At 44.3% G+C, this 16851-nt stretch overlaps 1 protein-coding gene across 6 annotated transcripts in view; it reads right to left on the bottom strand.

The window, feature by feature from the left end:
* SPECC1 (sperm antigen with calponin homology and coiled-coil domains 1) overlaps positions 1-16851 on the bottom strand; it is a 417974-nt gene that overhangs the window by 77317 nt on the left and 323806 nt on the right. For all 6 annotated transcript variants that reach the window (XM_056559145.1, XM_056559144.1, XM_056559146.1 and 3 more), the window contains one exon: positions 12298-12454. In XM_056559145.1, coding sequence (XP_056415120.1) covers positions 12298-12454 — 157 coding nt within the window. The remainder of the gene's footprint in view (positions 1-12297; positions 12455-16851) is intronic.

Genomic DNA, 16851 nt, shown 5'->3' with positions numbered 1-16851 from the left:
ACGTGGTGCCTGCTGGGGAAGTCTGCCTGGTAGTGAGCACACTACCAGGCAGACAAAAGGCATTTTTAATATGTACAAAAAATTAAAGGCAGGGAGGGGGTTAGGGATAGAAGGGCAATAGGCAGGGACAGAAAAAAAAAGGGATGTGGGAGCTACCCTTTAATGAAAGGTAAGCATTAGGAAGACCAAGCATGAACGTCTGTGGGGGTTGGATGAATGGCTGTTAGTCCGAAAGATATTTAACATGTAAGACCAGCTTTACATTTCTCAATACAGTGGTCCCATAAATGTGCACTCTCATTTGAACTAACTTTTGCCATTGCACTCCTTATGGTAAATAAAAAATATTTCAAATATACTTTGTTTTAAAAAGAAATGACGTTTTCTATGTTTTATTTGTGCTTAAAAAAGCTCAAGAGCACATTTTCCCCCATCTCATACACAGACTTTGGACCGAAGCCCACACACAGGAAGTGCAGCCTGGGGTGCTGGGGGGGGGGGTCCAACCAACATCATATGGCAGTTAAGTGTGAGAGGAGCTATGATTGGATGAGGCTGGACACCCCCCCCCCCCTCAGCACTCCAGGCTGCACTTTCTGTGTTTGGACTTCGGTCCAAAGTCTGTGTATGAGATGGGGGAAAATGTGCTCTTGAGCTTTTTTAAGAACAAATAAAACATAGAAAACTTCATTTTTTAATCAAAGTATATTAGAAATATTTTTTATTCACCATAAGGAGTGCAATAGCAAAAATTTGCGAGAGTTACCCTTTTTAACTAAAAATATTAATTGGTTCTAGGATGACCATTGTAGGTTGAAACCATTGTATATTGAGACCATATCTCTATGGAAACCTGGTAATTGGTTCTGAAACCCCGAAAATGTCATCCAAAAATAGGAACAAGTGGGGAGAAAAGAAAAATAAGCAAGCAATAACGAATACAGATAAAGCAAGTCCTTACATATAAAAGTAAGAGAGAGCCGCCGGAAGCTGTAAATCATTGTCTATGTAGAGGACAGGAGCTTCTTCAGTACCGTGTCCCAAAAAAGTAAAAAGTAAAATGGAGCCGCCCTTACCTGGTGTCCAAAGGAGCAGTTAACCCTGGCACAGGTAAAGAGTAATACAGAACATGTAGTACCTCCCTGCACTGTAGGGGGCACTACCAGATAGCAAGTCAGTGCCTGCACTTTAGTCATACAGGTGTATTACCAGTGAATGCCCATTCTGATTGGTCACTATTTCCAGCTACTGACATGTTTCACGGATCTGGACTATCCATAACATTGTATGTTCAATGTCCTGGGTTCAAGTTCAAATGGTCCAGAAAAGACCATTGTATGTTGAAGTGACTAAGTAGAGGGACCCTGAATATCAGTGTTTCCCAACCAGAATGCCTCCAGGTGTTGCAAAACTACTGGAGGCACCCAGGTTGAGAAACACTGCTGTATGTAATAAGACTACCACCTTAAGGCTCACGCAAGGGAAAAGTAAATAAATAAAAGGCATACCTAAATCGCTCATTATGCCTTATGCAAATAAGAAAATAATAATAACAGGATGACAGGATGAAGAATAAAATGGATGGTCTGTGGTAGGAAACCATGTTCCCTGTATTTTCTATCTGGCTAACCTATTAGGGCTCACAGAAGACAAGTGCACCACTTTAAAGGGGTATTCTGGCCATAGACATCTTATCCCCTATCCAAAGGATGGGGATAAGATGTCTGAATGCAGTGGGCCTGCTGCTGGGACCCCCGCGATCTCCGTGCAGCACCCGTCATTCTGTGCAGGGCTGCTGCTCTAGTCTCGAAAACCTCTGAGTTTCAGGGACTGGAGAAGCCCCGCCCCCTCATGACACCATGCCTTCTCCATTCATGTCTATGGGAGGGGGCGTGACTGCCGTTTCCGAGACTAGAGAAGCAGCCCGCCACAGAATGCCAGGTGCTGCACGGAGATCACAGGGAGTCCCAACGGTGGCCCACCCCCCGAGATCAGATATCTTATCCCCTATACTTTGGATAGGGGCTAAGATGTCTATGGCCAGAATACCCCTTTAACCCCTTAAGGACCCAGCCAATTTTCACTGTAGGACACGGCCATTTTTTGCACATCTGACCACTATCACTTTAACCCCTTAAGGACCAGGCCATTTTATACCTTAAGGACCGGAGCGTTTTTTGCAATTCTGACCACTGTCACTTTAAACATTAATAGCTCTGGAATACTTTTAGTTATCATTCTGATTCCGAGATTGTTTTTTCGTGACATATTCTACTTTAACTTAGTGGTAAAATTTTATGCTAACTTGCATCCTTTCTTGGTGAAAAATCCCAAAATTTGATGAAAAAAATGAAAATTTTGCATTTTTCTAACTTTGAAGCTCTCTGCTTGTAAGGAAAATGGATATTCAAAATATATTTTTTGGGGGTTCACATATACAATATGTCTACTTTATGTTTGCATCATAAAATTTATGAGTTTTTACTTTTGGAAGACACCAGAGGGCTTCAAAGTTCAGTAGCAATTTTGAAATTTTTCACAAAATTTTCAAACTCACTATTTTTCAGGGACCAGTTCAGTTTTTAAGTGGATTTGAAGGGTCTTCATATTAGAAATACCCCATAAAAGACCCCATTATAAAAAATACACCCCCTAAAGTATTCAAAAAAACATTCAGTAAGTGTATTAACCCTTTAGGTGTTTCACAGGAATAGCAGCAAAGTGAAGGAGAAAATTCAAAATCTTCATTTTTTTTACACTCGCATGTTCTTGTAGACCCAATTTTTGAATTTTTGCAAGGGATAAAAAGGAGAAAATTTTTACTTGTATTTGAAACCCAATTTCTCTCGAGTAAGCACATACCTCATATGTCTATGTTAATTGTTCGGCGGGCGCAGTAGAGGGCTCAGAAGGGAAGGAGCGACAAATGGTTTTGGGGGGGGCATGCCGCATTTAGGAAGCCCCTATGGTGCCAGGACAGCAAAAAAAAACACATGGCATACCATTTTGGAAACTAGACCCCTCAGGGAACGTAACAAGGGGTAAAGTGAACCTTAATACCCTACAGGTGATTCACGACTTTTGCATATGTAAAAAAAATATATATTTTTTTTACCTAAAATGCTTGGTTTCCCAAAAATTTTACATTTTTAAAAAGGGTAATAGCAGAAAATACCCCCCAAAATTTGAAGCCCAATTTCTCCCGATACAGAAAACACCTCGCATGGGGGTGAAAAGTGCTCTGCTGGTGCACTACAGGTCTCAGAAGAGAAGGAGTCACATTTGGCTTTTTGAAAGCAAATTTTGCTCTGGGGGCATGCCGCATTTAGGAAGCCCCTATGGTGCCAGAACAGCAAAAAAAAAACACATGGCATACCATTTTGGAAACTAGACCCCTCGGGGAACGTAACAAGGGGTAACGTGAACCTTAATACCCTACAGGTGTTTCACGACTTTTGCATATGGAAAAAAATATATTTTTTTTTACCTAAAATGCTTGGTTTCCCAAAATTTTTACAATTTTAAAAAGGGTAATAGCAGAAAATACCCCCCAAAATTTGAAGCCCAATTTCTCCCGATTCAGAAAACACCCCATATGGGTGTGAAAAGTGCTCTGCTGGCGCACTACAGGTCTCAGAAGAGAAGGAGTCACATTTGGCTTTTTGAAAGCGAATTTTGCTCTGGGGGCATGCCGCATTTAGGAAGCCCCTATGGTGCCAGGACAGCAAAAAAAAAACACATGGCATACCATTTTGGAAACTAGACCGCTCGGGGAACGTAACAAGGGGTAATTTGAACCTTAATACCCTACAGGTGTTTCACGACTTTTGCATATGTAAAAAAATATATATTTTTTTTACCTAAAATGCTTGTTTTCCCAAAAATTTAACATTTTTTAAAAGGGTAATAGCAGAAAATACCCCCCAAAATTTGAAGCCCAATTTCTCCCGAGTACGGCGATACCCCATATTTGGCCCTAAACTGTTGCCTTGAAATACGACAGGGCTCCAAAGTGAGAGCGCCATGCGCATTTGAGGCCTAAATTAGGGACTTGCATAGGGGTGGACATAGGGGTATTCTACGCCAGTGATTCCCAAACAGGGTGCCTCCAGCTGTTGTAAAACTCCCAGCATGCCTGGACAGTCAGTGGCTATCTGGCAATACTGGGAGTAGTTGTTTTGCAACAGCTGGAGGCTCCGTTTTGGAAACAGTGGCGTACCAGACGTTTTTCATTTTTATTGGGGAGGGGGGTTGTATAGGGGTATGTGTATATGTAGTGTTTTTTACTTTTTATTTTATTTTGTGTTAGTGTAGTGTAGTGTTTTTAGGGTACAGTCGCACGGGCGGGGGTTCACAGTAGTTTCTCGCTGGCAGTTTGAGCAGCGGCAGAAAATTTGACGCAGCTCAAACTTGCAGCCGGATACTTACTGTAATCCTCCGCCCATGTGAGTGTACCCTGTACGTTCACATTGGGGTGGGAACATCCAGCTGTTGCAAAACTACAACTCCCAGCATGTACGGTCTATCAGTGCATGCTGGGAGTTGTAGTTTTGCAACCGCTGGAGGCTCCGTTTTGGAAACAGTGGCGTACCAGACGTTTTTCATTTTTATTGGGGAGGGGAGGGGGGCTGTGTAGGGGAATGTGTATATGTAGTGTTTTTTACTTTTTATTTTATTGTGTGTTAGTGTAGTGTAGTGTTTTTAGGGTACAGTCACACGGGCGGGGGGTTCACAGTAGTTTCTCGCTGGCAGTTTGAGCTGCGGCAGAAATTTTGCCGCACCTCAAACTTGCAGCCGGATACTAACTGTAATCCTCCGCCCATGTGAGTGTACCCTGTACGTTCACATTGGGGGGGGGAACATCCAGCTGTTGCAAAACTACAACTCCCAGCATGTACGGTCTATCAGTGCATGCTGGGAGTTGTAGTTTTGCAACAGCTGGAGGCACACTGGTTGTGAAACACCGAGTTTGGTAACAAACTCAGTGTTTTGCAACCAGTGTGCCTTCAGCTGTTGCAAAAGCTACAACCCCCAGCATGTACGGACAGCGGAAGGGCATGCTGGGTGTTGTAGTTATGCAACAGCTGGAGGCATACTACTTTGGCTGGGGATGCTGGGGATTGTAGTTATGCAACAGCTGGAGACACACTGGTTTACTACTTAACTCAGTGTGCCTTCAGCTGTTGCAAAACTACAACTCTCAGCAGTCACCGACAGCCAACGAGCATGCTGGGAGTTGTAGTTATGCAACCACCAGATGCACCACTACAACTCCCAGCATGCACTTTAGCTGATTGTGCAAGCTGGGAGTTGTAGTTACACAACAGCTGAAGGTACACTTTTCCATAGAAAGAATGTGCCTCCAGCTGTTGCAAAACTACAAGTCCCAGCATGCCCATAAGGGCATGCTGGGAGTTGTGGTGGTCTGCCTCCTGCTGTTGCATAACTACAGCTCCCAGCATGCCCTTTTTGCATGCTGGGAGCTGTTGCTAAGCAACAGCAGGAAGCTGTCACTCACCTCCAACGATCCTCGCCGCACAGGTCAGTCCCTCGTCGTCTCCGCCGCTGCTCCTGGGGCCCCGATCCCAACAGGGGCGCCGGGGATCGGGGTCCCCAGCACCCGGGGTGCACGTCCCGCACCCGCTCACGTCCTCCGGAAGAGGGGCGGAGCGGGTTGCGGGAGTGACACCCGCAGCAGGCGCCCTGATTGGTCGGCCGGTAATCCGGCCGACGAATCAGGGCGATCGTGAGGTGGCACCAGTGCCACCTCACCCCTGCTGGCTCTGGCTGAGCGGGGCCATCTCTGACGGCCCCGATCAGCCAATAATTCCGGGTCACCGGGTCACTGGAGACCCGATTGACCCGGAATCCGCCGCAGATCGCTGGACTGAATTGTCCAGCGATCTGCGGCCATCGCCGACATGGGGGGTCATAATGACCCCCTGGGCGATATGCCCCGATGCCTGCTGAACGATTTCAGCAGGCATCGGGGACCGGCTCCGCTCCAGATGGTTGCGGGGGGCCGGTAAAACACATGACGTTCTCATACGTCATGTGTCCTTAAGGACTCGGAAATGGAGACGTATGAGAACGTCATGTGTCCTTAAGGGGTTAAACATTAATAACTCTGGGATGCTTTTACCTTTCATTCTGATTCCGAGATTGTTTTTTCATGACATATTCTACTTTATGTTAGTGGTAAAATTTTGTCGATACTTGCATCATTTCTTGGTGAAAAATTCCAAAATTTGATGAAAAAATTGAAAATTTAGCATTTTTTTAACTTTGAAGCTCTCTGCTTATAAGGAAAATGAATATTCCATTATATATTGTATATTGATTCATATATTATATATTGATTCACATATACAATATGTCTACTTTATGTTTCCATCTTAAAGTTGACATGTTTATACTTTTGGAAAACACCAGAGGGCTTCAAAGTTCAGCAGCAATTTTCCAATTTTTCACAAAATTTTCAAAATCAAAATTTTTAAGGGACCAGTTGTGTTTTGAAGTGGATTTGAAGAGCCTTCTTATTAGAAATACCCCACAAATTACCCCATTATAAAAACTGCACCAAAATGACATTCAAAAGGTTTGTTAACCCTTTAGGTGTTTCACAGGAATAGCAGCAAATTAAAGGAGAAAATTCTAAATCTTCATTTTTTACACTCGCATGTTCTTGTAGACCCAGTTATAAAAGGAGAGAAATCTTCGTAAAATGTGTAACCCAATTTCTCTCGAGTAAGAAAATACCTCATATGTGTATGTCAAGTGTTCGGCGGGCGCAGTAGAGGGCTCAAAAGGGAAGGAGTGACAGTGGGATTTTGGAGAGTGAGTTTTTCTGAAATGGTTTTTGGGGGGCATGTCACATTTCGGAAGCCCCTATGGTGCCAGAACAGCAAAAAAACTAAAAAACACATGGCATACTATTTTGGAAACTACACCCCTCAAGGCACGTAACAAGGGGTCCAGTGAGCCTTAACACCCAACAGGTGTTTGACGACTTTTCGTTAAAGTTGGATGTGAAAAAATTTTTTTTTTCCCCTAAAATGCTAGCTTTCCCTCAAATTAAAATTTTTAACAAGGGATAATAGGACAAAATGACCCCCAAAATTTGTAACCCCATCTCTTCTGAGTATGGAAATACCCCATGTTAGGACGTAAAATGCTTTGCTGGCAAACTAAAATGCTCAGAAGAGAAGGAGTCACATTTGGCTTTTGAAAAGCAAAATTTGCTGAAATGGTTTTTGGGGGGGCATGTCCCATTTAGGAAGCCACTATGGTTCCAGGACAGCAAAAAAAAAAACACATGGCATACTATTTTGGAAACTACACCCCTAAAGGCACGTAACAAGGGTCCAGTGAGCCTTAAAACCCCACAGGTGTTTAACAACTTTTCGTGAAAGTTGGATGTGTAAGTGTTTTTTTTTTTTTTTCACTAAAATGCTAGTTTTCCCTCAAATTTAAAATTTTTACAAGGGGTAATAGGACAAAATGCCCCCCAAAACTTGAAACTCCATCTCTTCTGAGTATGGAAATACGCCATGTGTGGACATCAAGTGCTCTGCTGGCGCACTACAATGCTCAGAAGAGAAGGAGCGCCATTGAGCTTTGCGGAAAAAAAATAGTTTGGAATGGAAGTCAGGGGCCATGTGCGTTTACAAAGCCCCACGTGGTGCCAGAACAGTGGATTCCCCCCCCCCCCCCACGTGACCCTATTTTGGAAACTACACCCCTCACAGAATGTAATAAGGGGTACAGTGAGTATTTACACCCCACTGGCGTTTGACAGATCTTTGGAACAGTGGGCTGTGCAAATGAAAGATTACATTTTTCACGGACCACTGTTCCAAAAATCTGTCAGACACCTGTGGGGCATAAATGCTCACTGTACCCCTTATTACATTTCGTGAGGGGTGTAGTTTCCAAAATGGGATCACATGTCGGTATTTATTTTTTTGTGTTTATTTCAGAACCGCTGTAAAATCGGCCATCCCTGTGCTAATCACCAATTTAGGCCTCAAATGTACATGGTGCGCTCTCACTCCTGAGCCTTGTTGTGCGCCCACAGAGCATTTTACGCCCACATCTGGGGTATTTCTGTACTCAGGAGAAATTGTGTTACAAATTTTGGGGGTCTTTTTTTCCTTTTACCGCTTGTGAAAATAAAAAGTATGGGGCAACACCAGCATGTTCGTGTAAATTTTTTTTTTTTTTACACTAACAAGCTGGTGTAGACCCCAACTTTTCCTTTTCATAAGAGGTAAAAGGAGAAAAAGCCCCCCAAAATTTGTAGTGCAATTTCTCCCGAGTACGGAGATACCCCATATGTGGCCCTAAACTGTTTCCTTGAAATACGACAGGGCTCCTAAGTGAGAGAGCGCCATGCGCATTTGAGGACTAAATTAGGGATTGCATGGCGGTGGACATAGGGGTATTCTACGCCAGTGATTCCCACACAGGGTGCCTCCAGCTGTGCTAAATTCACAGCATGCCTGGACAGTCAGTGGCTGTCCGGAAATGCTGGGAGTTGTTGTTTTGCAACAGCTGGAGGCTCCGTTTTGGAAACACTGCCATACAATACATTTTTCCTTTTTATTGGGGGGGGACAGTGTAAGGGGGGGGGTATATGTAGTGTTTTACTCTTTATTATGCGTTAGTGTAGTGTTGTGTTTTTAGGGTACATTCACACTGGCGGGTTACGGTGAGTTTCCCGCTAGGAGTTTGCGCTGCGGTGAAAAATTTGCCGCAGCCCAAACTTGAAGCAGGAAACTTGCTGTAAGCCTGCCCATGTGAATGTACCCTGTACGTTCCCATGGGGGGGGCAAACCTCCAGCTGTTTCAAAACTACAACTCCCAGCATATACTGACAGACCGTGCATGCTGGGAGTTGTACTTTTGCAACAGCTGGAGACACACTGGTTGGAAAACCTTCAGTTAGGTTCTGTTACCTAACTCAGTATTTTCCAACCAGTGTGCCTCCAACTGTTGCAAAACTACAACTCGCAGCATGTACTGATCGCCGAAAGGCATGCTGGGAGATGTAGTTATGCAATAGCTGGAGGTACGCAACTACAACTCCCAGCATGCCAAGACAGCTGTTTGCTGTTTGGACATGCTGGGATTTGCAGTTTTGCAACATCTGGAGGACTACAGTTTTAGAGAACACTGCAAAGTGATCTCCAAACTGTGGTCCTCCAGCTGTTGCAAAATTACAAATTCCAGCATGCCCTGACAGCAAACAGTTGTTTGGGCATGCTAGGAGTTGTAGTTTTGCAAGATCTGGAGGGCTACAGTTTAGGGACCACTATATAGTGGTCTCAAACTGTAGCCCTCCAGCTGTTGCAAAACGACATATTCCAGCATGCCCAAACAGCTGTCTGGGCATGCTGGGAGATGTAGTTTTGCAACATCTGGAGGGCTACAGTTAGAGACCACTGTATAATGGTCTCAAACTGTACCCTCCTGATGTTGCTAGGCAACTCACCGGCTTCCGTCGGATCCAGCCGCACGTCATCGCCGCCCACCAATCACCGTCGCCCGCTGCCTCCGACGCCTGCCCGGATCGGTAAGTGGATCTTCGGCGCCGCTCCCCGTTGTTTCCCCATCCTGCCCCGCCTATTGCAGGTGGGCAGGACAGGGAAAACGAAAGTTAACCCCCCCGCCTCCGATCTGCTATTGGTGGTCGCGTCTAGACCACCAATAGCAGAGATAGGAGGGGTGGCACCTCTGCCACCTTACTCCTATCGCTTCAGGGGGATCCTGGGTGTCTTAGACAACCGCAATCCCCCTTATATTCCGGGTCACTATAGACCCGTAATGACCCGGAATCGCGCAAATCACAAGTGTGAATTCACTTGCGATTTGCCGCGATCGCCGACGTGGGGGGTCTGATGACCCCCTGGGCGTTTGCACGGGATGCCTGCTCAACGATTTCAGCAGGCATCCCAGTCCGATCCCCGCCCGGCACGCGGCAGGGGCCGGAATTCTCCATGACGTACGCGTACATCATGGCTCCTTAAATATCAGGGTGTCATGACGTATGCGTACGTCAAGGGTCCTTAAGGGGTTAATACTGGTAATTAAGAACCCCAAGAAGAAGATGAAAAATTCCTGTAAGCTCCAGAGTTAACTAAGTTGAGTCTTCCTCTTCTTTTTAGCAATTTATTGAATCATATGACAAAATACAAATAATTAAATTGATGAATGAATAAATGAAATGACAGAACAATATCAGTTATCGATTACTATATCACATTGAATTCATGTAAACTGATAACCTAAAAAAAAAAAAAAATCAAAACAATTCCTAAAAGAAATGAGCAATAAATGGTAAGATGCAAAGTGGTAAAACAAGGAAGCATCAGAGCAACATAAAGGGATTGAGAGATTCATTAAGAGAAGGGGTCAATATCTGTTCTTTTGTAATTTCTCTCATTTCTTACATGGCCCTTGGAGAATTGGAGATGATGTGGATCACGTGAAGTTAATTGAAATAAATGAATGGATGACAAGCTATTTTAGCCCATCTGGAAAACAATGTGCAAGATCCCAGGAGCCTCTTGTACTATGTCAATGTTATCGCCCTTAATGGTTGTTGTTGTAAAAATGAGAAGTTGCAGCGAGGTAATGACTCTCATCTCACCCTTTGTTTGCGTTGCCATTGTTTAACATTTTTAGCATTTTGTAGTCCATAGTCAATTGACATATGCGTGTTCTCAGTGACAACATCCCATTCTTTCTCAATATAATGGAAAAAGTACATTAAATTAATATTTTTTTCATCTGCTGAGTGGTGCTCACTTGTATTTCGTGAAAATACTGGTTTGTTGGATTTAGGAGTACATTTTTTAATATGTAAAATAAAATATGAAATAAATAAACTAAATAAATGAGTATTAAAGGGGTATTCCAGGAAAAAACTTTATATATATATATATATATATATATAAATATCTATATCTATCTATATCTATATCTATATCTATATATGTAAACTGGCTCCAGAAAGTTAAACAGATTTGTGAATTACTTCTATTAAAAAAAATCTTAATCCTTCCAATAATTGTCAGCTGCTGAAGTTGAGTTGTTCTTTTCTGTCTGGCCATAGTGCTCTCTGCTGACATCTCTGTCTCGGGAACTGCACAGAGTAGAATAGGTTTGCTATATGGATTTTCTTCTACTCTGGACAGTTCCCGAGACAGGTGTCATCAGAGAGCAGTTAGACAGAAAAACACAACTCAACTTCAGCAGCTAAAAAGTACTGAAAGGATTAAGATTTTTTTAATAGAAGTAATTTACAAATCTGTTTAACTTTCTGGAGCCAGTTGATATATAAAAAAAAAAGTTTTTTCCTGGATAACCCCTTTAAATAAATTAAAAAGTGCACCTGAGGGGAAGTGATGTATTGAGCTTTCAATGATAGACCAAGGGCTGTACTATGATAGCATTGATTTATTATAGTAGGCATTTGACAAGATGGTAGGAACCAAGAACCATGCGGTTCGAAAGGATATAAATGCTTCTATGTTTCGACTAGACTGACCGATCACCCATCTGACAGATGGATTTGAGAGCCATATGATCTAAAGACTAATATTTTGCATTTATTTATAGCTTAGAACCATGCTCTACATCAGTGGTCTCCAAACTGTGGACCTATAGATGTTGCAAAACTACAACTCCCAGCATGCCCGGACAGCCAACGGCTGTCCGGGCATGCTGGGAGTTGTAGTTTTTTAACATCTAGAGGGCCAGAGTTTGGAGACCACTGCTCTAGGTTATGAAATTAAAGGGGTACTTTGAAGGGGAAAAAAAATCTCTTCAAATAACTGGTGCCAGAAAGTTATACAGACGTGTAAATTACTTCTATTTAAAAATCTTAATCCTTCCAGTACTTATCAGTTGCTGTATGCTCCAGAGGAAGTTGTGTAGTTCTTTTCTGTCTGACCACAGTGCTCTCTGTTGACACCTCTGTCCGTGTCAGGAACTGTCCAGAGCAGGAGAGGTTTGCTGTGGGGATTTGCCCCTGCTCTGGACAGTTCCTGACACGGACAGAGGAGTCAGCAGAGAGCACTGTGGTCAGACAGGAAATAACTACACAACTTCCTCTGGAGCATACAGCATCTGATAAGTACTGGAAGGATTAAGATTTTTAAATAAAAGTAATTTACAAATCTGTATAACTTTCTGCCAGCAGTTGATTTTTCCCTTCGAAGTACCCCTTTTATGTAGACAAGGCACACCTGAAGCCAGTCCTGTGTAGACACAAAATATGTCATGACCCCCTACCTGAGTTTACTTTGGGGTGACAGCGAATCCAATGCAAAAGGTGAAGAATTTCTCGATCCAAAATTTAGCGATGTGTGAGTATTAAGTGATTCCAAAGAGGGACTCTTACGGGGGAACCTATCCGGAGTCAGGTCTTCTCTTTGTCCTTTCAGTTTATCTGCAAGTATAAATAGAATTATTACTTACAGTTTAATCATGGCAATGGATGCATTAAGCAGACAAGATGAATAAAAGAAGAGTACGGAAAAGGTCTAAACCGTGTTTCCATGGTTTTCTCTTCACGTAATGGAATGTCAGGAGTGAGAGGTCAACATTCTCATTCTTATGCAGTAAACAATGATGGGTTTTATTGCCCATATAGGAGAAATTAATCTTAGATAAAAGCGATACAGAGAGGCTATCGAGAGCCAAATCCTAGAGTATGGAAGGTACACAACAGATTTATTATTGGACAGAATACACCATCCAAATGGGCAAAACTGGTGAAGACAGTCTCGAGTTAACAAAGGTTTTATCTCGAAGATAAAATAAAAAATAAAAATGATGAACGTATCCAACAAATAGTAAAGTAAGAAAACACCCATGAAGATTAAAACCAATTTGGCAGATGGTAAGAAAATTTTAGACACAAACTGTTAGGTCGTGGCGGTTATCTGGAGTTCATCAGCCATATGCATTTCTCTTACTTTTGAGACAACCTGTACACTGATCTAGCATAACATTAAAAGGAATCTGTCGGCAGTATTTGCTGATAAAAGCTGCAGACAATGTTACAATAGCAAACTGTACCTTTCCTATGCCAAGTGTCAAGAAGGCGGAGGCAAGCTGCTCAAGTGCCACAGCCTAGCACACCTCCTTTCTCACCCTAACCTCCCAACCCCTCCTTGACTGATATACCAAGGTCTGCACATTAACCAAGGAAGGGCAGGTAGGTGAGAGAAGTTGAAGAGGCATGCGAGACTGTGGCACTTGAGAAGTACGGTCCATCTACTTGACACTTGGCGGAGAAAAAGGCAATTTTATGTATGGCAATCACCTTCAGTATGGTATGGCAACCATGTATGGCAACCACCCTCAGCTCCAGAAAAGATACAGTTTTCTGTAGCTCCTAGCAGCTAATATAGCTTACAGACATCATTTGAAGGGGTACTCCACTGGCCAGCATTCGGAACATTTAGTTCTGAACGCTGTGTGCGTGCTGTGGGGGTCGCCCATGCCCCCTCATTATGTCACGCCACACCCCCTCAATGCAATTTTATTGGAGGGGGCGTGATGGCCGTCACGCCCCCTCCCATAGACTTGCATTGAGGGGGTGTAGTGTGACGTTACGAGGGGGTGTGGTCGACCTCCTCAGCGCGCACACATCGTTCAGAACGAAATGTTCTGAACGCTGGCCAGTGGAGTACCCCTATAAAGCACTACTGTCATTTAAATAAACTTTTGACATATTGCACAGGCACCGTTTTACCATAGCCAATAATAACTCTTTTCAGCAATCTGTACTACAACAGCTCTTCTGTGGGATCGGACCAGATGAACAAGCAAATTTTGGAAGGTACTAACCACTGCATACTGGAATCCCCCCACAAGTCCTGCCATTTTATAGATCCCCGAATAGTCATCTTTCCATCCCAATGTGGCTCTTGTCAAAGTCCTTCAGATCTTTACATTTGCCCATTTTACCTGTTTCCAACACGAATGAAAAGAACTGACTGTTGAGTTGCTCCCTAATATATCCCACCTCTTGACATATGCCATCATAATAAGATGACTGATGTTATTCACTATCAGTGGTTTTAGGCCACATTCATGGCAGCATTTTGGTTAGTATTCTGTATCAGTATTATGAAGCCAAACCAGAAGTGGGTCCAAAACACAGGACAGACCGTTCTAAGTTCAGCTTACAAATGCTGATGCAAACTACTGACCACAATATTGTCGTGTGGCAGAATAACATCATGGCTGTTTTATGTAATACTAACTAAAAAATAATAAAATCAACACCAAAGGACCCACGGTAATATCCCTATGGCCAAACATGTATACAAGTCTGTGCCTCGCTCCAGGATATCCTCCAGATATGTCAAATATCTATATCCTCTCTATTAAACAATTAAAGACTGATAAAGAAGAGAAGGGACAGGAAAGAGTGATTTATTAGGAACAATCCTTTGGCTGCGACATAAGCTTGGACAATAATTTCTAGTAAAAGAACAAGATACACAACAACAATGCAGATGACGGGTAATTTCCACTTAGACCTGTTTGTCAGAAACACAGATTATAGGAAAGTAACGCAGGCCCACCCTGCAACCCTTGTCCCAGAGAACAGCTTTTGGGGACTGACATTTTAAAGACAACATATTACAATATTAGGACTCAATTGAAAACTTTAAAGAATTGATAGATTATTGAAGCACTAGAGTGTTTTTTTTTTTTTGCCCATATCATGCATACTCCCCATAACTAGTCATACAGCACCATGAGGGAGATTTATCAAAACCTGTCCAGAGGAAAAGTTGCCCAGTTGCCCATAGCAACCAATCAGATCACTTTCATTTTTATAAAGGCCTCTGCAAAATGAAAGAAGAAATCTGATTGGTTGCTATGGGCAACTGGGCAACTTTTCCTCTGCACAGGTTTTGATAAATCTCCCCCCATGTGTTTTATTCCAGTGCAGTTGCATCTTTGTGTTTTATAACTGTAACTTGGTCATGGTGGTCTGACCCACTGAAAATCACAATGATTAAAGGGGTACGCCGATCCTTGTGGATAGGTGATAAGTATTGGACCATGGGGGGTTCAACCTCTGTGACCCACCACATTCTCCTGCCCCACACCCCGGCTCTTCCAATGAATGAAGCTGTGTCGACCACTACGTGAAGCGGTGGTCAATACGCCCCTCTATGCTTCTCCACAGAGATGCAGTGAGGGGGAGTGTTGAATACCACTTCGTACAGTGGTCGGCACAGCTCTGTATAGGGAGCAGTCTCTGCTCCATCCATGGGAAGAGAAGGGGTGCAATCGGTTGGACCCCTGCGATCAGACCCTTATCCTCTATCCTGTGGATAGGGGGTAGGTTTTTAAGTAGCAGAGTACCCGTTTAACCTCTTAAGGACCCAGGACGTACGGGGACGTCCCCGCACCCTGTGCTTTAAGGACCCAGGACGTCCCCGTACGTCCTGGCGTTTTCCGATCCCTGCCGTGCGCCAGGCAGAGATCGGAACGGCATGTCTGCTGATATCCTTCAGCAGGCATGCCGTGCAAATGCCGAGGGGGGTCCCGGGACCCCCGCATGTCGGCGATCATCGGAGATCGCTTGCGAAATCACGCAAGCGATCTTCGGCGATTCGGGTCATTCGAGTCACTTGTGACCCGATGACCTGGAAATAAATGGTGATCGGCGGTGTACAATTACACCGCCAATCACCTGCAGTTGCTGGGGAGCGGTGACAATACTGTCACCGCCCCAGCAACGCTGCTATTGGCCGTTGATCGTCCGGCCAATAGCAGAGCAGCAGAGGAGGGGTTAACGGTCCCTTCCCACTGCTGGACCCGCTGTTTTCGTCCAGTCAGCGGGTGCAGCAGCAGGAAGAGGACCGTTGATCCCCTCTCAGAGCTCCGGAGCCCCTCAGGAGCTGTAGAATAGGGAAAGCTGAGTGCAGAGACAGGTAGGAGCAAATAAGTAACACAGTGTAAAAAAAAGTTTTAAAAAAAGTACCCCCCCCCCGACCCCCTAATAGGTCCCCAAGGGTCCTATTAGGGTCTTATCCCTGACCCCGGGTCCTATTAGGGGTTCAGGGAGCTGCGTGTGCCACCCCCTTTTTTTTTTGGGCCGCAGATTTTATTTTTATTTTTTTAATAAAAAAAAATCTCCCCCCTGACCCCCTAATAGGTCCCCCAGGGTCCTATTAGGGTCTAATCCCTTACCCCGGGTCCTATTAGGGGTTCAGGGAGCTGCGTGCGCCACCCCATTTTTTTTTTGTTACAGCTTTTTTTTTTATATTACTGTTATTACACTTTTTACACCAAGCACCACACAGTACATACTTCCCCGCCCCACCCCCGCACACACCCCCTCCCCCCGCCACTGACCCCCCCCCTCCCGCCAACATAGAAAAAAGGCGATGGCCCGCCGGGCATTTTCGGTAGTGGAGGCTTACGCTTTTTAGCCTCCGACTCCGAATCTGGCAGTGAGGACGATGAAGATCCAACTTTTTGTGTTCTTCATCGCCCTCCTCATCATCTAGCAGTGATGATGAGTCCCCTGTACGGCGGCGGAGACGCCGCCAGGCAAGGCCACGCACCCCCCATGAGAGTGACCCAGTGGCCGACACTGGTACGAGTGGCAATGCTGCTCGTAATAGGAGTCCGGCCCCCCAGACAAGTGCAGCGGAGCCCCCTTCCGCTGACCCTGTCTGGAGCCCCCCACGGGGTTATCAGCCACGGATTCCTGAGTTGGCGACTCAGGAATCCGGATTGACACGGCTGGGTTCACTGATCTGGACTTTTTAAAGTTTCTTTTCAGTGACAGCCTGGTCAATCTAATGGTGG

The sequence above is a fragment of the Hyla sarda genome, chromosome 2 (assembly GCF_029499605.1).
Source record: "Hyla sarda isolate aHylSar1 chromosome 2, aHylSar1.hap1, whole genome shotgun sequence".
Lineage (NCBI taxonomy): Eukaryota > Metazoa > Chordata > Amphibia > Anura > Hylidae > Hyla > Hyla sarda.
The sequence above is the reverse complement of the archived record's forward strand: the minus strand, read 5'-3'. Positions and strand labels throughout refer to the sequence as shown.